The sequence below is a fragment of the Anser cygnoides genome, chromosome 1 (assembly GCF_040182565.1).
Source record: "Anser cygnoides isolate HZ-2024a breed goose chromosome 1, Taihu_goose_T2T_genome, whole genome shotgun sequence".
Lineage (NCBI taxonomy): Eukaryota > Metazoa > Chordata > Aves > Anseriformes > Anatidae > Anser > Anser cygnoides.
In genome coordinates, this window is record NC_089873.1 from 54,777,907 (window position 1) to 54,803,993 (window position 26,087).

At 52.6% G+C, this 26,087-nt stretch overlaps 1 protein-coding gene and 1 long non-coding RNA gene across 6 annotated transcripts; one reads left to right on the plus strand and one right to left on the minus strand.

The window, feature by feature from the left end:
• Positions 1-186: 186 nt before the first annotated feature.
• On the minus strand, positions 187-25,150 carry SGSM3 (small G protein signaling modulator 3). 5 transcript variants are annotated; one of them, XM_048069925.2, is made up of 22 exons: positions 25,000-25,150; positions 16,810-16,879; positions 15,450-15,535; positions 14,174-14,240; positions 12,848-13,056; positions 12,600-12,707; positions 12,120-12,263; positions 11,538-11,733; positions 11,165-11,310; positions 10,526-10,753; positions 9,815-9,869; positions 6,475-6,602; positions 6,086-6,241; positions 5,439-5,493; positions 5,109-5,158; positions 3,956-4,108; positions 3,802-3,872; positions 3,623-3,671; positions 3,224-3,309; positions 2,804-2,926; positions 1,704-1,764; positions 187-1,343 (listed from the first exon to the last, which is right to left on the minus strand). In XM_048069925.2, the coding sequence occupies exons 2-22, from the start codon at positions 16,814-16,816 to the stop codon at positions 1,260-1,262; spliced, it is 2,262 nt and encodes a 753-aa protein (XP_047925882.1). In that variant the 5' UTR covers positions 16,817-16,879; positions 25,000-25,150; the 3' UTR covers positions 187-1,259. The 5 variants fall into 5 exon arrangements, with proteins under 5 accessions (XP_047925882.1, XP_066851991.1, XP_047925881.1 ...); XM_066995890.1 differs by lacking the exon at positions 25,000-25,150 and adding an exon at positions 23,904-23,969; XM_048069924.2 differs by lacking the exon at positions 25,000-25,150 and adding an exon at positions 23,722-23,745.
• LOC136790674 (uncharacterized) lies at positions 6,496-7,774 on the plus strand. Its single transcript, XR_010831061.1, has 2 exons — positions 6,496-6,631; positions 7,019-7,774. It is a non-coding gene; the product is annotated as an uncharacterized lncRNA (long non-coding RNA).
• Positions 25,151-26,087: the final 937 nt, after the last annotated feature.

Consider the following 26,087-nt stretch of genomic DNA (forward strand, 5'->3'; position numbering starts at 1 on the left):
TTGGGCAGTGCTGGCAGCACAACAGCGCCTGCCTCAGCTGCTGGGGTGAGGAGCCCCCAGGGTGCCCATACAGCTGAGCAGAGCCCCCCAGGGTCAGCGCAGAACCAGGTCACAGCTACCAAACGAAGACGTTAGGAATTAAATCCAGTCCTGGCCCTGTGGAAAAACAAAGGTGCAGCCCAGCGCTCTCCCAAGATGCAGTTTATTTACAAACCCATGGAATAAAGGAAAGTAAGAATCTAGTGTCATTTCACGAGTAGTTTGTGCTCACAGACAAGCGCTTTCAGTAGAAAGTCACAGACTCCATATCCAGAGCCACCACCACAAAGCAGCAATTCTCCACTCCCGACCTGTCCCTGCCGCCACCGCAGGGCCAGGAGGACGAGTTAGTCTCCCTGAGCCAGCTCCGACCTGAACCCCCATCCTGAGCTACAACAGTGCCAAAATATACACACGGTCCTGGAGATAATTTACAGCTTTTTGGTTAATAGTAAAAATCACCTAGAGACTAAAATGACAGCATGAAACACTCGTTTTGTTTTTTTAGGGGAGTGTTGGTTTTTGTCTGCTCGCAGAGGAGACAAGGCCCATCCCCTAAGGCTGTTCGGCGGCACCAGGCTGGTGCAGTCGGGCACCGCTTGTCAGCACCCCACCCGCCAGAGCAGTGGGACGAGGCCGACGCCGGTTCCCCTTCCCTGCCCCGGCTCCAGGTCAGGGGAACTCGTCCAAGCGCTTCGGGCTTCGCCTCCCCTCTCCCCGACGGAGGCGAGCCCCCGGCTGGCCAGGAGCAGCCGCGCCGGCCCTGCTCCCACAGCCCGATTCCCCCCGCGGTGCCTCCTGCCCACGGCACCGGCTTCCACAGCCCAAAGCCACCCCGCGAGGGCTGCCCCTTCCCCGCAGCGACAGCAGCGCTCGAAGCACACACACGCAGCTGCTGGCCTGCAGGGCCCCGCCGCTCACCCCCTGCGCTGGGGGGAGGCAGGGAAACGGGGGTGGCAGAGACGGGGAAGGCCGGGGGGCACGTTGGCTTTTCTGGCCGGAGCACACTTGTCCCTGTGCAGCATCAACCTCGACCATCGCCGCCCTCGGGTCCGCAGCTCGGCCTTGTGGCACTGCTGCCGTTGGTGCGCTGGCAGCCCCCCGAGGGGGATTTTGTCACAGGTACAAGCGTGGGGAGGGGAGGGGGTGTGAGATGACGGGGGTGGGGGAGAGGAGCGTGTGCCGTTGAGAAGGTTCCCCGGGCCGGGGCGGGGTGTGGGTCACCCGTCTATGTCCCAGCTGAAGAGATGGTGCTTCACAAGCATGTCCTGCACCCCTTCCTTCAGCGGCTTCTTCTCCTTCTCCTGCAGGGGGACAGAGACCCGGGTCAGCGCGCCGCGCCCCAAAAAGCGAGGGGGAAGCATCTGCAGGCGAAACGCGGGCACGCCGAGGTCCCCAGCAGCCAGGCAGCGCGGCCTCCTGCACTGCCCACCTCCACGCCGCCGAGGCGAGGCAGGGAGAGGCCCTGCGGTTTGGAGAGCACCGGGGAAGGGAGGGGCCCGCCACTTCCCCCTGCCCCAGCCGCGGGGCCGGGCCTGGCAGGGAAAACAGCTCCGTCCGCAGCCTCCGACCCTGCCTGGGGACGGGACAGGGCTCCGGGCTGGGAGGGGAGGCGGTGAGCGCAGCCCCCAGCGGAAGGAGGGAAGGAGATGCTGCCCACTCACCTCCCTCTTTATCGGCAGCTCCCAGTCCTGAGACAGGCTGAAGGCAAATTTGCAGAGGACTCTGAAATGGAAGGAGAGGAGGGCGGTAACGTGCACACCCGGGCACGCACCCAGAGCACACTCCCAGCCCGTGCACCGCAACTGCTGTCCCCAGGCGCACAATTGCACCAGCCTGCCCTAGAAAAACACCCAGCTTACAAGGGCGGGGATCCGCGTTTGCTGGCGCTGACAGAGCAGCACCAGCTACTCATCCCCGCTTTCCGCCTCCTCCTTGGACTTCCCATCCTGCCAGTCCCAGGCTGGAAGAGAAGCTTGAAAAACGTGACTCAAGTGTAACCCCTACAGAGCCCGGCACAGCAGCGCAGCCCCGGGCTCTGCTACACCACGGACACAAGCGGCTGAGGCTGCGTGCGGCCGGCAGCGGGGGCTGGCAGGGCTCTCTCCAGAAGCAGACCGCTGCTGGCGGCACCCCGCTTTTTGCACCCATCTCTCCCCCTTGCCCTGGAGGAAGGGCAGCGTCCTGAGCCCCGTGCTGCATGGGGACGGCGCGTGGAGCTCCCTCGCTGGACCCAGCTTCAAGCAGGGGCTGGGGACACGGCCTCAGCCCTGCCCTGAGCACCGGGGTGCAGCGCTCGGACCCCCGGCAGCAGGCTGCTCAGGCCTCTTCCTTCCTCAGTCCTCCCCACCCTCCCAGCCGTTCAGCAGCAGCACAGGCACAGGGCACCCCAAGCCGGGGGTACACAGCCCTGCTCCTCGCTGGCGGGGGGTCTGGAAAAGGCGGAGTGTCTCCCTCAGAGCAGGTGCGGGGCTGTCTCGTTTTTGGCCAGGACGGAGGAGGCTGCTGGCAGGCAGATGCTGCCTGCTTGTCACAACAGCTCCCCGGGAGCCGGGTTCTGCCCTTAATCAGGCAGGCAAGGTGCATCCCATTAAGCCGTCTAGACAGTCGCTGCTGCCTCAGCACACGGAACGAGATCTCCGCAGAGGATGTCTGGGCAGCCCGCGCTGCTGCTGACTGGAGAGGGTCCAAAACCTGCCACGGTGAAGCCTGTCTCCTGCAGGGGAGGAGGAAATCCACGCGAGGCCCAAGGGGACGGACTCACCTCAGCTCACACTTGATCTGCACCCAGCCGGGACTGCGCAGGAACGACCAGGGATGGAACCACTTCTCCACGGTCTGCAGGCTCGAGCACAGCACCTCCAGCCACAAATGTAGCACTTGCTCGCTGCAGCGATGGGGTGGAGGCATGTTACTCGGCTGAAGCCATGGAAAGAAGCTCTGTCCCTTTGGGACAGGCCGTTTTCAGCCCCAGCCTTGACCCCAGCCCACAGCCTTTGTCCCCGTTGGGAGCAGAACACCCCAGCTAAACCCCTATGGGTTGCACTCAGTGGCTGTAGTGAGAGGGGAACAAGTCCCTGCAGCTGAAGGTAGATCCAAAAAACCGCTGCTCATGAGCCTGCTGTGCCCCCTCCCAAGCTCCTCGCACCCACGGCGCCGAGGGTGACAGGACCGCGCGACTCACTTGAGTCCGACACAGATGAGGGAGCGAAGTTTCACGTCCATCTGTGCGTGTGCGGCGTCGTGCGTCATGTTCACAGCCTGAACTGCCTGGAGGGCAGGAGGATGTGGTTACTGCCTCCGCGCAGCTCAGCCTCAGGCTGAGCCCAGCTGAGCAGCCGTGTCGGCAGCACAGCCAAATTCTGCCCTCCCCAGAGCTCCCCAGCGTGCTCCCCACCCTCACCCGGTGCCACCCACCCACCAGCATTACAGGGGCTGAGGTTGCCAGACAGTTCCCCTTTCTGCCTTTCCCCAGTCGGGGAAGGTCAGGGAGACTCTCAAGCACCTCCCGAAGGGCACTGCCCTCCAGCAGCCCCTACAGGAAACAGCCCTACATTGCTGGCTGGGCTGGGGCAGCACTCACCCGGTAAAGCAGCTCCTCCGGAGTGAGGACTTTGCCGTCTTCATCGAGCCTGAAAAGATCACAGCGCACAGCTACTAGGAGGCTGGGGCGCCTTCCCAAGGTGGAGAGCAGCAGCAGCAGCTTGATGGGCACGCAGGAGCAGGGCACAGACGCTGCTGCTTGGCGTAACGTGGCCTTACCTGTAAGTCTTGCAGAGCACGAGGCGAGAATACACGGAGTCAAAGTCCCTTTCCACTTCCCTGCTTGCAGCCTAGGAAGGCAGAGGGACAGTCAGCACACACCGCCCTGCAGCCCCTTCACCCCAGCCCCGCGAAGGGAAGGGAGACGCCTCACCTCTTCGATGAACAGCCAGGGGTGGCAGGCGCCCCCCAGCAGCGACGGCTTCTTCAGTCCGTGCTCAAATATGGACTTGAGGGCTGGACAAAGCGTGCCTCGCACCAAGTCCGTCACCCCTTCCGTGACCGAGTCGTCGCCAGCAATGGAGTACTGAGAACACCAAGAGCCAGCTCTCAGTGCACGGAGACAGCGCGGGGAGGTGGCGTGCCCACCTACAGCTGCTCCACACACACCTCCTTCACTCCCAGGTGCGCATCAGCCCCCTCCCGCAGCCCTTCACGAGCTTATGTAAGGCGCCACGGCCACTTTTGTGCCTAGCGCCACAGCAGGATGCCGGAGCAGTGACACCAACGCCATCCCGTCAGCATGCAGCGTAGGGGAACTGCTGCAGTCTGGTGTACGGCTGTCTGAGCTACGGGAAGGACAGAGACACGCAGGGAGGCTCTTCGGGACTCCGTGAGCTGCCGAAGGTCAAGACAAACGGGGGTAGGTGAGAACTCCCTGGTCAGCTGGAGCGTCGCTCCAAGGTGTCACGCTGACGTGCTGCTATAGAGGGAAGCAAGCGGGATGTCCGCCGACGGTCACCCTTTGAGCCCTTCCTCACTCCCCAGATGGCGAGGAGGACAGGATGAACAGGGCTTTCTCCACTACCCTGCAAGCTGCCTAGAGCTGATGACATCTGTCTTCTGGCAGTTACCCCAGCCTCGGCGCCATACTGAGCTATCTGCTCTAAATAGCTGGCATCTCACCGCTGCTGGACGCAAGAGGAACCAAGACAGCGCTCCCTCGGGCGCAGCTGCTGGGGGAGGATCCACTGTGGTGACCAGAAAGCACCGGCAAGATCCACAGGGACAGCCTCGAAGGAGGAAGAGAGCACAGGCAGAGGGAAGCAGGCAGAAACACTGCCCACAGAATCCTGCTGCGTGCCTGCCTTATGATTTCTCAGCTTTCCCAAAGCCGGTCTCCAGGCACGGCGCTCAGCTCCCCGCAGCCCTGACCGTCTGCTTGGCCAGCATCAGGAAGCTGAGCAAACAGGCTTAGGAAAATAAGCTGCTTGATCACATCACCAGGTGCTCAGCAGAGAGTGAACAAATACACTCAACGAGGGCAATACACAGCTCTTTTCAATTATTATTATTTTCTTAATTACCTCTTTGCTTCTCTCATCCAAGATCTCCACAAATTTTGCAGGAAACCAACCTACAAAGAATGGACAAAAGAGGTGAGCCTAACGTAGCCACTGAGAAACCCTACACAGGGGAGACGAGATACCAGTGGAGGCTGAGAATAAACCAGAGTTCATGGAGTCCAACCCCAGAGAAGGAAGCAAGCAGCCTGAAAAATCACAAGAATTCAGGCAACTGCAAGAGGAAGCCAATTACAGGATACCGCCCATGAGCGGCAGAGATGATTTGCACCCAACCACCATCCTTTGCATCCCACCCTGCTCCCTGCCCAGTGCAACCTGCCCTGCTCTCACCTCTCAGCCCATTCAGCTCTCCCACCCAACAGTGCTCGTCCTTCTGGGAAATGATCTGAAAAACAGGGAGCGGGAAACAGCGGTTGAAGAGTGTCAGACGACGATTTGCAAGCAGCAAGGAATGGAGGCAGGACACAGAACTTTCTCCCCACAGCTGAGGGTGCAGTGCCAGGAGGGCTACAGCTGCCTGACTGTGTGCACAACGAGGAACTGCTTTCTTCTCTTTTGCCAACGCCTTAATCTCGTGTGGTCCAGGGTTTTCAATGGCAAAAAGCTACCGCAAACACAATGCCACCCCCTTTTTCCCCAATTCTAGATGGGATGCCCACAGCTAAAAGGCAAATGGATGCTTTTACAGCCTTACCACAGCATGGTGTGAGGTGTTGAATTGGGAACAGATCAAGCTTTGGCTCTGCTGTGTGGCAGCCAGGAAAGGGACTTTGCAGTTGTGTTGAGAATGCCCCACAAAACAACACTCACAGGAACATCCTGCCTCATCCCCAGAACCACCCGCTGCTTCCCTCGGTCCCCTAAATACTCTGAGCTGATCTCCTCCCTGGTTTCCCTGCAGAAGAGGCAGCGCAGCACCCCAAACAAGCTGGGTCTGCCCGGTCCTGCCCCGGTGCCTCTCCCGGCGGCCCACGCACCGTAATGATGTCGTTCTTGCGGAAGCCCAGCTCGTCGTCGTCGTGGCGCTCGAAGTCCAGCAGAGCCTTGGCGCGGCGCCGGCGGTTGCGGGAGCAGGCCACGTAGTTCTCGTGGTCCCGCTGGTGGCTCTCCATGCTGTAGTCCGGAGTCAGGTCCTGGCACGCACACGGATGCAGAGCAAAGAGGAATGAAAACCAGCAGATGAGTCCCAGCTGATCTACCAGAGCTTACACGCGCCTGTTCCCAAACCCTTCTAGCAAGGGGACGACATCCCAGCACAGCCCTCCTCCACCAGATGGTCTGAGCAACCCTCCCCTTCCACCCGTTACACCCAGAAGTTCCTTCTCGAGCCCACACGCCCCAGGAGCACGCGGCAGCTCCCACTCACAATGCTGCAGTTCTTGGGATCCACGCACTGGAAGTGCCGGGCCACCTGGAGGATGGCCTCGCGAAGGTCAGCCACCAGCTCCGTCTGCTTGATGTTCTTGGCTTTCAGTGCCTCCAGGTCGTCGTCCCCTGGTGGAGCCCACGCAGCCAGACGGAAGGTGAGGAAAGGAAACCAAGTATGAGATATTTATTTTTTATTAGCATCAGAAATCAAACAAGCCTGTCTACATTACGGCAGGTACTTAATACCAATCTATTCAATAACGTAAATAAGAATTATCAACAAAACTGTCTCAATTTTTAAGGAGCTGCTATTCCCAACAAATATATGGGACTGGGAGGACGTTGTCCTTGATCTTTCTGGGCAAGTCAGCGTACCAAGCTGCTGCTGTACTGCTTCGGAGAAGCACCTACGCAGCACACACAGACAGCACAATGGTCAGACTCAAAACTAGGGACGCTGCAAAAGTTTTCTTGAACTGAAATTCTCTTAAAACTGAAACAGGTTTTGTGCAAACTACTTCTAATTTTTACACTGCATACAGGGTGAGAGCATCTCCTTCACCGAGACTTGAAAAAGATGCGAAAACCAAGATAGGCCACTTTCCTGTGTCAGCCTAGAAGTGATAGCCATGAGAGAGAAGCTTCCATCCTTCGTGACCTCAGCCTCCCTAACAGCCAAAGGTCAAAGATCTTGGTGTACGCAAATGGTCGTAAGTACAAAACAAAAGTAATCCAAGCACCTTCCAACTTTCACTAATTCCCACATAAGCTGTCAAAACTCCTATTAATTTATACAGAAAGACACCTACTGGCATTGATTCTGTAGGCAATTAATGCATCTGAATGCCTTAACAATTGGGTACGTGATTAATCATTTGCTTCTTTCCCTAAAAAAAAATCATTTGTTTTAAATTCAGAGTGTATTTTCACAGGTCTATTTTTGCTACGCATACATGAAGAATAGCTCCTGCTTACTGAAAAGCGATTAACGGCGTCTTTTAATCACAAGTAATACTAATTAAAAAGTCCAAAACTTTAAGAACATAAGTGGAAGCACAATATTAGATTTAAAATGATCTTTATAATTCTTTTCCATTTGCTATATTAAATAAGAGAATCAGATTTAGACAGAGAGCGTAAGAGAAAAACTGAACTTCTGAAGCTTCTGGACTAGAATAGGCTAACGCACACTAACTCCCAGGCCAAACAATGAAAATCAACAAAAACCTCCTCCTAAGGCAACGGGGTAAGAGAACGAGCACGTAAGAAGTCTCACTGCAGTTTCAGAGAGAGAGAAAGATTGTAAATAGATAAGTGATCACGCAGACAGTGGGGGAGATTCCTGGAAAATTCATGCTGCTAACACAGAATGTGACTAAAGAAGAAACTACAACCACAGCCACGCTAGCAGTGGGCTGCCCTCGTTTACACGGATTGCTGACTCTTTGCTTCATCATTTGGCCCCTCCTGGCCAAAATCCTGCACTCCTCCCTCTGTACCCTGATGAATCCCACCCAAACGCAAGCAGGAGAGAGAGGAAGAAAGCTCCACACCCTCCCACCTCCAAATACACAAAATACAGAGGAAAGCGACTGGGGTTTCCACCAGATTCAGCTCGCTGCACCTGTGTGTGTTTCCAAAACAGGAAATGAGTGCGGGATCGGCCACGTGTGAGGAGGCTCTATTTTGAGCTGCAAAGACCGTGTAGTTGTGCAGAGGAGGACTAGCTCTCCTGGGTCTCCTTGGTGCGATGACCATCTGACAGGAAAAGGGCAACACGTACCACCTTCCGTTGTTTCTTTTTCCTATTTCTTTGTTAGAGATCTGATCCAACTTCTCGAGGCTCAGCGACAGAAAGCCCTGGCTGACCTCATCTCGCACGAGCACAAGAGGTCGGACTACCAACCTCCTCCAGAGGTCCCTTCCAAACAGCTCTCCAGTGATTTTATGGCCCCTGTCCAAGTTACTTCTACGTCTTCATTCTCTCTAAGGAAGAACTAGGTTCTGGATAAATTCTTACTCCCACCCAGACCAAGACTAGGTACCACTAGTGGTAAAACCACTATCACACACGTTTTAAATAACGTTGTAGTTACTAAGAATAACTTTAGGGCAAAAGCATGACAGTCACTGTACATAAAACCCACCATCAGTCATCTCAGTGATCATCAATCATCTTCCACCATTGATACATTTTGAACCCTGAACTTCAAATTTATCTTGTTGCCTGGGAATACTCACTATCACCTTCAAGGAAGGTGCTCAAACTTGGCCAAGAAGAGACTGAGACACAAAGATGCACGTGGCAGCTACGTTCCCTACAGATTCAGTTTGTACCGACCGTATGACAGCATTACATAGAAGAGTTCAGGTTGCAGTAACAACCTTCCTGCCTTTCTTCACTTCTGCACGCTCAACCTTACAGCTTCACCAGTCCTGTACTGTCATCTTTATATGTAATGCTGTACGTGCGTGTAAGCAAAGCCTCTGACAATATATGAGCTTCCCAGAGACCGTCAGAAAAGCTCTTCTCTGAAAAGACCAGTAAAACACAGCTTTAAATGTATTCAGGCCATTTCAACCACAACAGGAACATTATTTAAACCTTGTAAACTCAGTACATTCTCTTTCCCCGGAAAAACAAATTTCTGTGGTGAGATGTAGCAATTTCAAGACAGCTAGCCAGTTGCACAGAAGGTGATGACAGTGAGGTTTACGATAGAAAAGGCTATTACAAAAGCCACAGAATAAGTTATTTTTGTATCTATGCAAAACCTATCCCGGCCACGTGCTTTCTGGACATAAGTTGGGTTAGCTCATAAGCAGTGAGAATTAAGAATCAAAGATGTTTGTTCACGACATCGAACTCTTGTAGCAGGTAAGGGGAAGGAGCATCAGTGATGTCTGCGTTTTTAAATTTTGACTTAAAAAACTGGATGGGTGACCCACCGGACCATCCCGTCCTGTCTCACATCTTCAGAGATGATGTTCCTGAGCTCAGAGGAGCAATATCAGGAGACTACAACATACAGCCCACGGACTGCACGTGGTCTGCCAGAAAATGTGTTAGAGCACTGGGCAGTGCAAGGAGGACGTTGCACAGGGCTGAGCTGCAGCCCACCGTTAGTCACCACTTAAGGACTTACCGACGGATTTGAAACTCACTTTCTGAGCTCAGACCAAAGCAAGCGAATAGAAAACTACACTTCTTCCCTCTCGTCCTTCAGTTCTAGCTCCCTACTCTCCTCTTCCCAGAGTTTCCCCGCGTCGTTCACCACCCTCCCTCCCAGGCTGCTAGATCCATCCACACCAGGCGATAGGCACAGGACTGTCCTTACCGAAAAGCAGAGAGGTAATGCCAGATTTCCTGCGCTGAGTCCTGCGCCGCACAATCTAAGGGGGAGAGAGAAAAGAGAAAAAGAAGAAGAGCGCACACATCACAGCAGATTTAGTACATGAAAAGGAAGCAACCCTCCACAACGGTCAGGTCTGAGCAAGGGGCCCTGACAGTAACTGCTGGAAGGGGCAGACAAGTGACCCAGCAATTTTACACAGTTGTTCTAGTTCCAACTGCAATGAATCAGCTCTCCTGCTTGATCTGCTCCATGTGCAACAGGTTATTTATAGCTCGATTATTACGAAAGCATAATTGAAGTTCAAGAATCAACCATGATTCAACTGAATTATTTTAGTTTTAATTCTACCTGTTGCCAGAAGCAGTTCCACACGTAATTGTATTTAGATTTCTAAGTGGATGCCCATTACGTTTCAGAATTGCAGGATTGTCTGCTGATAAGCACACAGATGAGCATCAAGAATATATCTTCTACGCAGGCTTGACAAACCGGAGCTACTACATCTGCAACTGCAGGCTGCAGTCTGAGGTTAAACACAGATGTATTTCTTTTTCAGCTTCTCAAAGGCTGCTGCTGTTTTCTGACTCTCCCTTCCAGAGTTATTTTAGCGTATCAGTTTCTTACTAATGCCTTAATCCCATTCCTACTCTACTTTGTGTGCTCAGGTTAGTTCCAAGCAATCTGGGCACTCACTTTGGACAAACTGTTGACAGTGGTGCTGGAGTTGAGCAGCTGCCCTTGGTCGGCAATGAGGTAGGCCAAGTGTTTGCGGCGCTGGGTCTCCACCGCCACGTCTGTCAGCGAGCCCGCCACGCGCATGGCCTCCCGCAGCAGCACGTCGGCATCTTCGATCTGGCTGGGGATGTCCGACAGCGTGTTGAAGATTGAGGCAGAGTTCTCGGACTGGATCAGCTCATCCTCCTGCAACGATGCAGTCATTTTACCACACAGAACGGCGAGCATGACGGCTGTGCTCTCGGGGCTGCTAGATGCGATCTTACACTCAGCGCACAGCCTGGGTACTACTCTACTGCACTGAGATCTGCTCCCAGAACTTTATCTGACATCCACCATCGAAATTAAAGTCAAATCAGCAAAACAGAAGCTATTCTGCCAGAATTAGGTAGAGCAGGGATCTTCCTGGGGTCAAGGAAAGGGAAACTACTCAGTCTCACATGCTGTGTAGCACCTGCTGTGCTCTACCTTCCCCTTGCTCACCTCTGCCTCACACATTCCCAAACCACACAGAGGAAGTGGATACAAAACCTTGCGCCTAAAATTTGCCATTAAACACTGAAATACTATAAAGAAGGAAGTGGGAGTAGGAGTTACCTTCATGCTGAGCATGCCCAGTGTGAGCTGGAACAGCACCAGGGAGCCCTGGTAGAAGAAGAGGTCCCAGATGCGCAGCAGCAGCTTGATGTGGACGACGCTAGCGAAAGAGGTGAGGAACCAGTGCAAGGTGATCAGGGACAGCTCTGTGAGTAGAGACACAGAAAGGAATCACGACAGGGGAATTCAGCCAACCCGTGGGGATGGACTCCCCCGAGTGCTGCCCTCCCAGCTTAAAGATGACCATGCACTGCCACGGCCTCCAGAGCCAGGAGGTTTGCTCCCAGCTCTGCCGTTCTCCCTTTGTAAAATAAGGGCAGCAATCTCTGCCTGCACACCACCCTGGCCAGAAAAGCTACGGGCACATTTTTACCGATGTCGTGCTCCTGGAGCAGCTTGTCCAGGCGGGGCAAGTACTGCACGATGAGCTGCCGCAGGACGCGCTGGTCGGTCTGCACCCCCATCAGGGTGGTGCTGAAGTAGGAGGCAGGAACCAGCTCTTCAATGATAGCGCACATCATCCAGAAGGCATCTTCTTCTTCCAGGAAGAGCAGCAGAGAGGCAGCCACCTGGGATTTTGAAGGAAGACAGACTGCATGACAAGCCTGCAGAGCAGAGGAACATCTTTCCCTTCCTCACACAGACCTGTGCCTAGGTGACCAGAACCTTCCTTCCTCTCTGGCAGCATTCCTGTGGTCTCTCCCATGAAAGGGATTTCTCCTCAGGGTATTGCCTGTCCCTTCCCCACAGACAGACCAAATTATTTCACACCTTTGGACACCTGGCGTTGCTCTGCTCCACCTCTCCTAGGAAAAAGTGTTCCATGCAGAATGGATTTCCCTTCAACTAGTCTGGAGGCCGCAGTGTCTGGTAGCACTGCCTCAAATCACTTAGTCCAGCACAGCTGCCACAGACAGAATGACCCCATTGCAAAAACACCGCAAAAGCAACTCACCATGCCGGTGCCTTGGCAATATCCAATCTCGGGGTAGAGCCAAGCAAGTCCCCGTAGGATCCTGCGTAGCCGTGGCACCCCAATACTGTTCATGTTGGAGAAGCAGGCGTTGCTGGGCATCGTGCGGAGCAAGTCCTTTTCAATCTGCCAGACAGCCACGAACAAGGAAACGGTCAGCTGGCAGCACCCCGATTGCCTTTTGCTCTCTGTATTTATCCACGGCTCCTTGCCTCAGGGAACTCTGCTTCCCTCCACCCATTCTCAAGTCCTTAAGGACTGAAGAAGATGGCCCTGTCCAAGCACCCAGGGCCAGTTTAATAGCTTTCACTAACACGTGCAAAAAAAGCCGGTCAGACGGCAGCTTGGTGGCTCCCGACACTTGTCTGAACTCAGCCCCTGGCTTTACCGCTTAGAACAGCAGGCATGCTGGTGGGGGAAGTTTCATCTGCCGCCCAGTTGGCACTAGGCAGTCTCTCTCACCTGTTTTGCAGCAATGGTTTCGTCGTTAGAGCTGTTTTTCACGATATCCCGATACGACATCTCGGAATTTCTCTTCTTCTGCAAGGCCCCAGAAAGGCGCATCCACAGCTGAACAGGGAGAGGAAGAGCCACTGAGACACAGCCACAGAGAGCCATTACCTGGCAGCCTCTGACCGAAAGAAAGCGGTCTTGTTCCTCTGCCCCCTACTCTGGGCAGGGGGGTCTGCCCAGCCAGGCAGCACTCTCACCTGTGGCCTCATGCTGTGCGGGATGCCAGCCAGCACCAGCGAGCGCAGCTTGTCTGAACGCGGCAGGGTGACCTCGATTTTGTCCCAGGTGAGGTCGCCCACGTCGTGGTTGTGCGTGAACTCCAGGTGAGCCTGCCACTTGAGCCTCTGCTGCGGCTCCTCTGTCAGCGGGAGCCCCAGGAGCTTGCTGGAGTTTGTCTCAGCACCGTCTGCCTCGGCAAGGGAAGGGAAAGACACGGAGACAAGTGAGAGGGGGAACGCACACGGGGAGGAGTAGGACAGCCATCTGAAGAAAGCACACAAAAACATTCGTGTCTTCCAGCCAGAGCATGGGAAGGCAAAGCGTGGTTTCTAACTGTCTTCTCCGCGTAGCAAATTTTTTGGTTGTAAGCAAAAGGCACTGAAGCCTTGAGACCTAAGAAGCTGTTGGCAGGCCTAGCCTCTATTCACTCCTGATTTACAGCCGAGCATGGCAGGAATTAAACAAGACCCTGGCAGCAGTCATCCTGCTGGGTTTTGTAAGGATCTTTAAATCAAGCTGACAAAAGCAGAGCGAGCCTCGGAGGTGACAAGCAGAAAGCCATAAGCTCATGCAAGTAATGAGGCACAAAATGTTAACTTCGGGGATATCTAATCACCAAAAAAATCTTTAATAAGAACACTGGCAAATTCACAATGAGAGGGCACCTTAACCTGAGGCCATCTTTCTAAAATATACTTTAGTGCCAGCACAGGTTTGACGTAAGGCATCCTTCATCCTAAAACAGACCCCAACAAAGCAATCCAAATCTTCCTGCTGGCTTCATAATGCACAAGCCCATCAAATGTTCTGTCTGAAGAAAATTGCTCTCTCTCTGTCTTGTCCTCACCTCCAGGTCATCACTTCGAGAGGATCCTCTACAGCTCAAGGTGCCTCAGGGCGCACGTGCAAACAAGTTCTGCCCTCACGTTGTATGGCCTGAGACCTGGAAGTCTCCCCTCAGAGGGCACAGGGAGACCCCACTGGGAACCGGGAAAACTGCCCTTCCCCAGCACGCAGCTGCTAATGGAAATGGCAACGTCCCCTTAACTTTCATCCCTCCCGTACCTACACCACAGGTGTAAGGGGACGGCAACGGCTCTGCTGCGTATCCTGCTCCAGACCCCACCAGGCCAGCACAAGTAATGCGGGGCCTTTAACAGCAACAGTAACACAGAAAAAAGCTGACCTGTAAGTGGACAAAACCTAGCCCAGAGCAGCTGCAAAATCACCCTGCCACACTCGGAAGCACGGGCAGGGCTGCGCCCCGGCCACGTCGGAAGGGGGAGGGATGGGGCTGGCTTTACCTTCCTTATCAACTCGGAAACCGAATTCGTCGTAGTGGAACTCGGGCTGCTCGATGGACTCTTCTTTCTGGGGGACGCGAGGAAGGAGAACAGACACTTTCACCACTCCTGCACTGCACAAGCGAACAGATACAAGCGGATACCGCCCCGTCCCACTGCACCGAGCCCTCTGAGCGACTGCGCTCCTTGCCCTTTTGTTTTTGATGCCTCCCACCACAGCTCCCAGCTGGGGAGGTGCTGTGTGCTATCCCCGTTTTGACTCCTCCATGGAAGATGTGGAGCTCTGCTTTCCAACCCACACAGGTTTTCCCAGTGATCTCTTTTCCAGCAGGGCTTGGTACACGTGCTCGAGCACAGCATCGTATCAAGATGAGGACTTCCCACCTGGAGGGGCACACAGCCCTCCTCATGGGCTAAGGAATCTACACATCAGCTCCAGAGGTCTCTGTCTGCTCCTCTAAGACACAGCAGTACGTACACTAGGTGACAGGGCACTGCAAATTCAGCTCCCTGCGCTGCCCCATCCCCTGCCTGTTGCTTTCAGCTCTTCTCTGAAAGACCGCAGGCGAAACTGGGATTTGCACCTAGGAAGCAAGCCCAACTTACAGGCCAAAGGGATTTAAGTTCCAGGACCCAAATCTCAACTTCCCTCATCTGTGCTCGTGGCTGGCACTGGGGCACGTACGCCAGAGGTTACAACCAGAAGGTTTTTGTAGGGAATGATAAACCTACAGGTGCTTCCATTTCCTACAAGCCCACCTGCTCATCCCACGGGGTCTCACAAGCACTGCTCTCGCACAGCTCCCAGATCAGCTTTAACCTGCTTCTCTGGGCGCGGCTGCCTTCGGCAAACCCTGCGGGCAGGTTACAAAATTCCAGGGCTGCTTCCTTCCTTCCTTCCTGCTCTGCCCACCTGGCGGCACGCCTTGAGGCGAGCGCTTCCTGTCGTGCGCAAGCCGCCCGGAGCAGGTTGATGGGGACAGAGGCTCCCTTTGAGTGTCAACATTTCCACAGTGGAGCAAGAGTTGCAAAACGGCAGGGCAATAATTCACACAAGTTTCTCTATGCTCTGCAAGATCCTCTTGCGAGAGCCAGCACGCACCCACAAAACAAATGAAGTGTGAGTAGCAAACAAGCATCTGCAACCAAACCACTGGCGGAGGAGTGCATCTCTCCCCCCTTTTCCCTACGGCGTTTGGAGACCCCCAGAAGCAACCATAGTCCCTTTCTTTCTGCGCAGAGCCAGAGAACGTACCCGCCCTGCCCCACGCCGTACCTGGGTGTATTTTGCCAGGATCTCCTGCGGCCAAATGCTGGGGGTGAGTGCCGAGAAGGGACCCCCAGCAGAGGGAGTGTGGTGGCCTAAACACAGAGAGATCAACACGCAGCAGTGAACACCTGGAAGGACTCCCCGTGAACACGCACGCTTGTCACAGGCTTTTCCAGCATGGAAAGGATTCGCCCAGCAGTTTGTTGTCACTGCCACTCTAGACATCGAGACAGCTTCCACTTCACCGAAGCAAGTAATTTCAGAAGGTTTTAACCGTTATTACCAAGCAAAAGCAGCAGGAAGGCCAAATTCAGTTCTCTCTAACAAGGGACTTTTGGGGAACAAAATTGTTCCACTGCATCATGCGACCATCTTCCTGGAAAAGCTGTGCCAAGCCAAAGCAACTGTTACCAAAAAAAAAAAATATATATATATATATGAAGTAAACACCTCCTACAGACTCATGGCACTCCAGAGTTCCCTGACACTCTGCCACCCAGGCACTAAAATGGGAAATGAGAGCCCTCAGCATGATGCTCATCTGCTCCCTTTGCTGACGAAGGCCTGGGAGGCTGCTGCCTTCCCTTCGAGGTTGCCAGCCCACGTGTAGAAAGCTGCAGCAACCCAAGTATACCTATCGTGGTCTTGTGTGGTCAAGGTAACCCCTTCCCAGTCTCAGGTGGTGTCCCACTGAGCAGCTCGGCTTCCCTTGGAATAAAAGCAGACATGGAGTTCTGCAATTGAAGCAGATAAAGCATGTCCCAGGCCTTCTGCTGAGCACACCGACAAAAAGGTTTACTTGGCTTTGAAGTGAAGTCTCCCTTCGGGTTATATTCCCTGAAATGACCAGCTGGCTCAGGAAGGAAGGTGCAGCCAAAGGTACGGGGTGGGAGAGTTGGCCGCTGCAAGAGGAACAGGCTAGAGGAGGCCTATACAAAGTAAAGCTTGTAACTCAGCAGCCCACAGCTGAACTCCAGTCATTTTTCAGCCATCCCTCTGCCCCAGAACTACCACTTTATAGCAAAAATCTCTCAATCATAAGCAAGCCACCTACTTTGGGGCAAGCCTTGGGAGGAGAAGAGAACCAAATAAGTCTTATGAAAAACAGGGGAGGCAAACTGCATTTCATTCTCCTCCTTCCTCTGTATTCAACGGCTGAAGCAGGGATTGAAGAAGGAATTGAGTTCTCCCTGAATGAAAAGGCAGCTGTGTCACAAGGAGCAGGGCACTCTTCCTCCCTCTGTTTCACACGGAGCAGTATGTTGATGAAAAGGACGTCTACCGGAATCGGTAACTTTGTTCTACTAAGCTGCAGATGAAGAAAGAAAAAGCAATCGAATACGAAGGTCCGTTTTTATCTGCTTACCTGACATTGTGCTAGGTAAGGCTGAGTGGCAGAGGCTGTCCACTGGTCTCAGAGGCGAGAGGTCACTATCCTGTAACAAACAGAAAAAGAAGAATTGATTATGAGGGCATCTTATCAATACGTATCTGAGAGCACAGCGAGGGACAGACAGACCCCTCACGCACAAATTCCCCACAGGAAAATTAAATCCCGTAGTATTTAAGCTCCCCACAGGAAAATTAACCTTCAGAGACTGGAACTCCCTCTTGATTTCACACCTATCAGCTACAAAGAGCATGGCATCATCTACCAAATTCTGTGTGACACCACTGGCATAGCTGATTGAAAGTATGCCAAAAATCAAGTCAAATTCCGTCACCTTTTCCATCACGTAGAGAGTCCTGTATTTAATTATAAATACTAAAAAGCACACACGATCATTCTCTGAATTCACCAGCCATGGAGAAGGTGAAGAGGGTTTGAGGGGTGTCTTTAGACACAGTAAGTCTGAAACAGGTTTTAGGAGTATCATCACAAAACGGGAGTGATGTGTGTTAGGCTGTGGCATAAGCTCTTGAAGGGCGCTAGGAAAGTCTCTGACAAGGCTTTTCTGTGATCAGCTAGACCAGAACGTGGAGACCATGCTAGGGAGAACCTCCTGCCACGAGCCAGGCTCCTCTGAAATGCATCAGGTGATAGAGCTCACGATGCAACAGCACACACTCTACTTACTTACCTGATACCAGTTCACAGCAGATTCATACAAGGGGTTTCCAGTACAGCGACAGAATAATTTGGTAGTCAGAAACAGATATTTTGGGCTTCAAGATAATTCGTGTAGCTCTCTGTGTGGGAGATGGCAAGAGCCACCTCCACCAAAGAAAGTCAGTGCTGGGATATATCAGCCACTCGAGCTTATTTAGGAAAGAACTTGGGAGAAACGAATGTTTGCACACCTCGGATGGATTTTCCAGCTTCCCCTTTTCAGTAAAGCTACTTCTGGCTGCAAACCACTACAAGGAGGAACCCGAGGGATTTATCCAGAAGGCCTTGTCCGTGTTGTTTACAGTGCTCAGTAGTACAAGGTTACATTGCCGCTCCTGCCTTTGCATCTCAGCGAACTCTTCAGCAAGCGCTTGCAGCCCAGAAGAGCCTTGCTACAGCGCTCTCAGATAAGCGGCCAGAAAGGCATCTGGGAACACAAAAGATAAGGCTTCTTCCTCCCAGATTCAAACAGCTCTCTGCATGAGAAAGGCTGCCATGGCTGAACAGACACTCTGATCTTCGAACAACAACTCTTAGAGCAAAAAAAGAAAAAAAAAACAAGTCCAGCTTTTGTTTCTGAGAAGTTATGTTGTCCACGCAGTGACCAGCTGCTTACCTGTGAGTTCTGTAAACTCTCTGTCCTTCTATCACCCTAGCCCCACTTGCTCTCTTAGCACCAAGATTTCCCCCAGTAAAGACATCACAAGAACTAGGAGACGAGCACCTGCACCCTCATTTCACATGGCAATGCTCACAGCATGCCCAGCAGGCAGGTAAATCTGCTGACAGGACTCATCTCCCCTTCCAACATCTCTGCGAGTGCATTTTGATGTTTTTTTTTTTCCAGGCTTATCACTGCCCTGCCACCCCAGCCGCTCAGTCCCCGTGCCCTGCCTCCTGCTCTCAGCCTGGTTAGCCTCATTCCCAATGACCTTTATGAGGAGCGCAGTCAGTCTGCTGCAAACTTCGCGATCTCTAGGTCAGGAACAGCCCACAAGGCGCTGCAGAACGGGTTTCCAGCCCTGCCTTTTTACCGTGCCTCCTGCAGGAAGCCGTGCCAGCCCCGGGGCCCTTCTGCCACGCTTTCCACTGCCTGTGCTCTGATCTCTGACGTGTGCCGAGTGCCTCCAGCACGGAGCAGGGCCCCCAGCTCGCTGCTATCATTCCCCGTGCCTTCAGCCCCTGCTGAACCAACCTGTTACGGAGCAGCTGGGCCAAAGGGCTGGGCATGAAGACGAGAAAACGGCCCATCACCACGTTATTAACCCGGTGCTCAGGAGCAGGGGAGGAGTGCCAAGTCCCGAGAAACACCTTCCCCTGCCCACGTCACAAAGCCCGGCCTCTGCCTTGGCAGAGGTTGCTCCTCTGCTGGCCTCCCTCCCCTGATGTGCGCCGGTATTAGGGCGCTGAACTCGGTGCGCAGGTTTTTCCTGCCTCTGGATCCTAGGGAAACCTTCCTGAAAGCCTGGCCTCCAGGAAGGCATCACCGCAACGGGGAGGAAGGTCCCTGCCGCTGGCGGGCAGCGCCCTGTGCAAGCGAGGAGAAGGACAGCTGGATATCACGAGCCCTTTCCTCTGACACAGGGATACAAACCCAGAGCAACGACCCTTCCGGTCCAGAGACAGCACTTACCAAAAGGGGCTCCCATGAACCTGCAAAACTGCGTGCATCCAACTGCTACAGCTAACGACGTTATTGAAAACTACCAAAACGGTAAGGGATGCAAAGAAAATTGGACGCAAAAAACAGCGATGACAACTCCCAAACTTGCAGAACTCTGCCAAATTAAAGCCCGTTTCCGCTTGTGTATTAAGAAGCATCTCCCTTGTTTAAAGACAATTCCATTTCTTCTACACAGCAATTTTGGTCACAAAGCGGGCAGCCTTCCCTTTCCTTCTTCCTCTGAAGGGAACATCCTTTGTCGCAACGCAAGCGGTACCTGCTGTTTGCAGTCCTACTCTTGTGAGCTCACACTTCAGAACAGATCACCCCGCTGACTCCAGCTTGCCAGAGGGCAGCCACAGTGTCCGCGCGTGCACCTGGAAAAGGCGGCTGCAACGGCAGCACACGGCCAGCGTCGGCTGCAGGCTGCGGGCGTTTGAAGCACCTGAGCTGCAACACACCTTTGGTGGAGCTGCAAACGCACGGCACGCAGGGATACATCCAATTAGTTTATTTTCCAGGGCAGGCATCCTCTAGAAACCGATTCGCAAAGGAGACACGGAAATTTACTTCCACTTGGCAGTGCTAAGCCTCCTCTGGACGTGCTTTCTCTTCCACACAGCTGCGATATGAAAGATTTCAATTACCTGCCTTCCTGCAAACACCAGATAACAATCTCCTGCTGCCTCTGTTTTACTTGCTTGCCTTCTTTTGCCACGTGACACCCTTAACCCTGCTGCGGTTGCACCTGGATGTGCTGGCCATGAATCGATGCTGTCAGGAACTTTTTGGTAGGATCTTTATTTTGGAATAAAAACTCCTTCCCACGAACGTTCTTCCTCTGATGATTTTAGCCAAGAAGAAATAAAATCCAGCAGAAAACCAGCACTAAAGCAGTGCGCCTCCGGCAGGTACACTGCTGGAACGCTAAGAAAGCATTTTACAAAGCAATGCTTTCGTGTGCTGCAAACCCTACAACTAATAGCCACGCAGGGAGCAACCAGCAAACGTCACCAGAAGGAGCAGAACCACCATAATTCTTTCTAGGCTTTCACCCACTGTCAGAGAAGCATCACACACAATCACTTCCTCCGACATTAAGTTAGCACAGGAAAAAACTCGACTTCCCACTGAACATGAAGCAATGCTCCGCACGTGGTAAATCCCACTGCTGGCTGGTTTCCACTGCCCTCTACATTCTTCCTGTCTTTAAAAAAAGACAAAAAAAGTTTTAGGAAAGACAACTGATTGCAAAGCCACAGTACGCATCAGGAGGCCACACGCTTCATTGCGGTCCTAGAAGCCTCTTCCAGCTCAGCTTTTAAACCTCAAGTAGACTGCATCCAATTTAACATCTAGACTGTCCCTCTCTTCGAAATCAGAGAAGCAGCCTGCACTGGATCAGGCAGTTCGTTTCTGCCCCCTCACTCCTGGAAAGCTTTTGTTTTCCGAGTTAAAATCCTGACCTGCAACAGGCAAGGGGAGCAGGAACCCAGCAATCCCGAACCCAGTAATTCCCCTTTGCCTTCCCTTCCCCCAGAGCCTTCCCCTTCAGGCCAGGTAGAGGCACATCCTGGAGCTGCAAATGCCATTAGTTCCTCAAGTCAATATTTGCTCTATGTGCACGCAGCCAGAAGGAAACTCCAGCTTCACAACTACCTACGTAAGCGACGAAGCACAGACGAGAAGCAGGCACCTCCTGCCCTCGTGTCCCAGCCCCCGGCTTTTTAGCCCTGGAAAGCAGGCATCTGTCCTTATAAGCACACGCTGGGCACCTGCTAAGCACGAACTGCACCGCAGTGGAGAACGTGGCTTGCCCAGACCCTTGGGATCACAAGAGGAGGAGTTTCCCCTTTCCTGGCATTCCCATTATTTGCGCGGGGAGAGGATATGCGATGGGAATACAGAGCGCTCCTCCCATCTCACATGAGGAGGTTACGCCAGACCAAGCTCTGGAACAATAGCTGAGAGCTGTTTGTTTGTTTTTTCATGTCTGCATTGAATGGGGATCGGAAAAAAAAAAAAAAAAAGAAGGGCCAGGACACAAACTACTAAGAGGCGTCCGCTCCCACCTCTCTTGCTGCAAGGCAAAACCCTCCTCGCTTCAAATGCGGCGGGACGAAACCTGTAGGTGCCAGAGGGCAGGTTTGTGAGAGCACAAAGGGTCTTCAAGAAGGTCTTCAAGGCTGCAAAGGTGGCTTCACATTAAATACTGCTACGCAAACACAATCCAGAGGTTTCTGATTAGCGGCTAAGTGGACCCCAAACACCTTTCCCTGAGGCAATTTATTTATGTGTAATTAAAGGATGCTTTCACCCAAATAAGCATGGTGTAGGACCAGGGCACTTCTGCAGAACTCTATAAAAACTTATTTTCCTCCCAAACTTTCCAGAAGGTGTTTCTAACCTCTGCTCCATGAACTTCTGCAAGTCTGCAAACTGTTTCTAAGATGTCTGTGAAAGCTTCGTTCATGCCAGCTTCATTTGCTATACAGAAGTTTGAAAGCAAGCACTTGTCAGAGACACCGGGTTCTACAAAACCAAAGAAATTCTGGAAGACATCACTGACAGCTATTAATATGTTTTTTCTGTAATCATCCAAGGCTCTCCACCACATCCAGAGCCAGCCCCACAAGCTCACCCCTGGTGGAAGTTTTATTCCCAAGCTGCTCTCATCCTACCGTTCCCAGTGGCAGAGGAACAGCCTGAAGAATGACTCTGCCTTGGTACGGCCTCTGACGGATCTGCAGAGCTTTAGTTGTCAGGGCTTGTCATTCCCACGCATGAAAGGCTAGATTCAGGTCACTTCCCCTGTAGCTGTGCTGCTCACGCACAAATAGTATCAGCAAAAGAACCTCAGACTCACCTAGCAGGACTCTAAGCAGGTCTCACTTCATTTGGCTCCAAAAAAATGGCTTTTCAAGGAAAATATCTCCCACAGCACTCAAGATTGATCTCCTCTGGGGCTATGTCTTTCCAGAACTCAACTTTCTGAAGAGGCTAAACACTCAAAACACCTGCCAGGATTCCAGGACTGCTTGCAAAGCTCCTTTCTAACACGTCATGTTAGACTATGTGGATCTTGCTCCTGCAGAAATTTATATGCTTGGATAACTGACAGGAAAAACAAAAGCAAACTACGTGACAATCATTAGCATTTGTAAGAAAACAAGACAAAAATAACCATATTTCCTATTTCTGAAGCTCAGGAAGAATTCTTGCCCAGAACAAAAGGGCCGTCGGGTTATGGACGTTTTCTCTCATCTCTGAATCATCAGGTAGTACCCAGCCAAGAAACACTGCACTGACTGGGCAGCGACAACAGTTCTCATCGTGCAAATGACAATATGCTATCTTTTTCTCTATCTCATAAACAAATACATTTTTACTTCCCCTAAGGAACTTTTTTTTTTTTTTAAAGCCAGAACCAGAATTGCTGTTACCAGTATCACTTGTTGCAATCCTGTTTAAAAAAAATCCGAGAGTTCCTCAGAGCCAAAACAAACGTGGCAAGACAACATCCTCCTCTTCCCTCCCTGGAGCCAGCAGCAGGACAGCAGACAAGCACGACGAGACACAAACACTCCTCCCCAGTCACCCTGCACGAGCTCTGCGTATCTCAGGATCTGGCTGCCTGATGAAAGGTGGCAAGGAAAGAAGTTGAAACAAGTCCTTGTGCTGCTGAGGATACAATACTGAAATGCCAACACCTCTCCAGCTCCCGAGGGACATTTGGGATACTGCACTCACCATACACAGCAAAACTTGACAACTATAGTCCTCTATATCCTATTGATTTGAGCTTGGATAGGATTAGGGTCACCGATGTGATCCAGATCACCAACTAGCAGCAGTGATCATCAGCTAGAGGAGCTGTAGGGCCACACGCACAGCACATCCAGCGCCTTACCTCTGACACTGAAGATAAAGTTGCAAGGACTTTCCCCCCCCCCCTGCCCCCCCAAAGCTTTCTTCCCTTCTCGTGTTTTGGTAAGAAGTCTCCAGTTAACAGCCAGGACGATGGGCACCAACCACCCCAATCATTTCCAAAACAGTTGCAATGTCAAATGCAGTATCACTCAGGGCCAAACTCCCCGATTTCTTTGTTACAGCAGCCTGGCAAATACCAAGCACGGCAAACAGCTTCACATCACGCAGACCGATTTATTAAGAATGCGACTGAGGCCCTCAGCTCATTTCATGCAGATCACTGAACCAGTAGTCCCTACTATTACCAAGCCAACTCACATAGGAGGCATTCATTTAAAGAAGCTAAGTATTTTGAGTATAGCCTATCTTTAAGATCTTCAAGGTCTTTTGGAACACTGAGATTTGCAAAAGATGCCATCTCGCAGGAAAGCGAGCAACAGATTAGCAGCACAGCAATGAAGACATACCAAAATGACATCAGTGGAGACCCCAAAGCTGGGGGATCACTGCAGTCCTGGCAGGTGTGCTGTATTTCCCACACCTCACTAGCTGATGTTAGTCTATCACCCCCTTACCAGCATGCTCCCTCCTCTCCGCCGCTGCTCACGTATTTCCTTCAGTCTCCTTTGCAGGGAGAGTCACTGCAAATGACATCTCCCTGAGATTACCAGGATATGTTGTTAAAATACTATCCTAAACAGGAAAAGAAGAAGGTAGTACCTGGCATTTTAGTCTTTTAAATACGGAATTAACATACCTTTATATTAAGGAGACACAACCAATGCCCACTTGACCTCTTTAAGTACATGCCATGCCTCTTGTCACACCCTTCCCTCCTTTTTACTTCATTAACTCTCTGGGGTAGGGATCTAACCTTCCTTTCTGCAGAGGGAAAGCCACACGTACACCATGTGCATCCGGAAAGCCGTAACGAAATAAATCTTCGTTCCAGTGGCTTTTCCTGTCCAGCACACCCCTTCAGACTCCGCAGCAGCTGAAAAACTCCTCAGGCAACCCAGCAAGCAGCCGTATTCCAGCCAGCACCTCTGCCACAGCACGGCAGTGCCCTGCTCCTTCTGCTGGGCTGGGGATTTCGCAGTGCTTTTGGGCTCCAGCCTCCTGCTACCGACCACCTGATGAACACCGCTGAACACCTCTCTTCCAGCAAGACTTGGCTTCTCTCTCACGTACGTTAAAACCAAAGGAGCCTCTATTTCCTCACGGCACTTTTCCTACTTTATCCCTACCGCTCCCCCCCCCCCCCCCGAGCGTCACATTAAGCCATGACTGAGGCATCATGAATCATCGTGAATTAGGATGCTATGCCATCACGTACAAACAAAAAAACCCACAAAGAGCACCACAGCCCACCTGTTTGGAAGAGAAGTACCTGCCTAAACGCTGAAACCCCTCCAAAAATCAGGAAGGCAGAAAAGCAGGCAAAGAGGGAAATTCTCCCCTCCCGACCCCACCAGCTCAGTGAGCAGCCCCCAGCTGCGGAGGAGCCCCCAGGCGCCGCCTGCACAGATTTAAACCCTTACCACCTTGCTTCTTCAAGCTTTTGCTTCCCAGCTTCCTTCTAACGTGTGATACGGCCGAAAATCACAGGGGGGGGCATGGGGGGGGCGACAGCCCCGGCAGCCCTGAGGGGGAAGGGAAGGGAAGGGAAGGGAAGGGAAGGGAAGGGAAGGGAAGGGAAGGGAAGGGAAGGGAAGGGAAGGGAAGGGAAGGGAAGGGAAGGGAAGGGAAGGGAAGGGAAGGGAAGGGAAGGGAAGGGAAGCCCCGGAGGCTGAGGGGCGGCCGGCTGAGCCCCCCCTGACCGAGGCAGGACCCCCCATCCCGCCCAGGCTCACCTGCTCCCGTCAGCGGCGGCGGCACCCCCCCCCCTCCTTGCCGCCCGCCCGTCCCCACACTGCGGGCGCCCGACGCCGCGCCGGCCCCACACGCCGCTCCGGGAGGCGCTGCGCGCATGCGCGGCATCCGGGCGGCGGCACGGGGCACGCCGGGGGTTGTAGGCGGCGGCGCCGCCGCTTTCCTCAGCGCCTCTGTCGGCGATAGGGGCTGTCGGGAGGCGTGTCGCGATAAAAGAAGCGCTTCTGAAGCGCTTTTTGGGAGCACTGCAGCTCTGGGGGAAATAAAGGAGGCGAGGTCCCACACCCGGCTCCTCCCGGGGGCTGGAAGCCTTCAGGAGGATTCATGCATCACACCGCTTCAGAGGAGGGCGACGCCTCCCCACCTCATTTTTAATAAACTTAACCTTTACAGGAACAAAAACCTGCCCCACGGCTAGTAGCCCCTTCCCAGCACAAGGATTTATGTCCAGATGATGAGATCCGTTACCTGGTCCTTTAAAAAAAAAAAAATACAGAAAAGGACCAAAAAAAGGAGGATTTCTGTTTTCCCTCTCACCTCTCCACTTGAGGAGCGGTTTGAAAATTACCAGTGCTCAATTGAAGTTACCCTTTCCAAACAGATGGCTAATTAAATTTTAATAGCACAAACAGGCAAAATATGTTAAACACCATTAACACTTACAAATGTTTATGCCTTAGCCCTGAGGCAAGCTAAAAGCAGAGCAAGCTAGATGAGGGGCGATCATGGCCTGATGCTTCCCCATTTCTATGACTAAATATAGACAAGCCTCTTTAAAACATGGTATTGTATTTTGAAATCTTCTTTAAGCAATTATGGCCTTAAAGAGAGCAAGCAGCTTCTTTCAGTTTATTGTGTTTTCCTTGATTTTCTCCAGCAACTACATTTCAAGAAGAACCAAGTAATCCTGATCATGGCAGCTCTGAAAGCCTGACTAAATACCAGAGGTAAGAGGGAGCTTTCCGTAGGAGAGGTAAGGAAATCATTCCAGTTTAAGTCCAAGGAAGATGGGTTTGGTCCAGTACTGAATGCCCACAGATGTTGTAAACAGACCATCAATGGTCAGAAA

Coding starts and splice junctions, on each gene's coding strand:
- SGSM3 (XM_066995890.1), bottom strand. CDS start 23,954: ATGTACTTAAAGAGGTCAAGTGGGCATTGGTTGTGTCTCCTTAATATA. Junction 11,311..11,537: donor GCTCCAGGAGCACGACATCG/GTAAAAATGTGC, acceptor CTCTACTCACAG/AGCTGTCCCTGATCACCTTG. Junction 1,344..1,703: donor AGCTGCCGATAAAGAGGGAG/GTGAGTGGGCAG, acceptor GTCCCCCTGCAG/GAGAAGGAGAAGAAGCCGCT.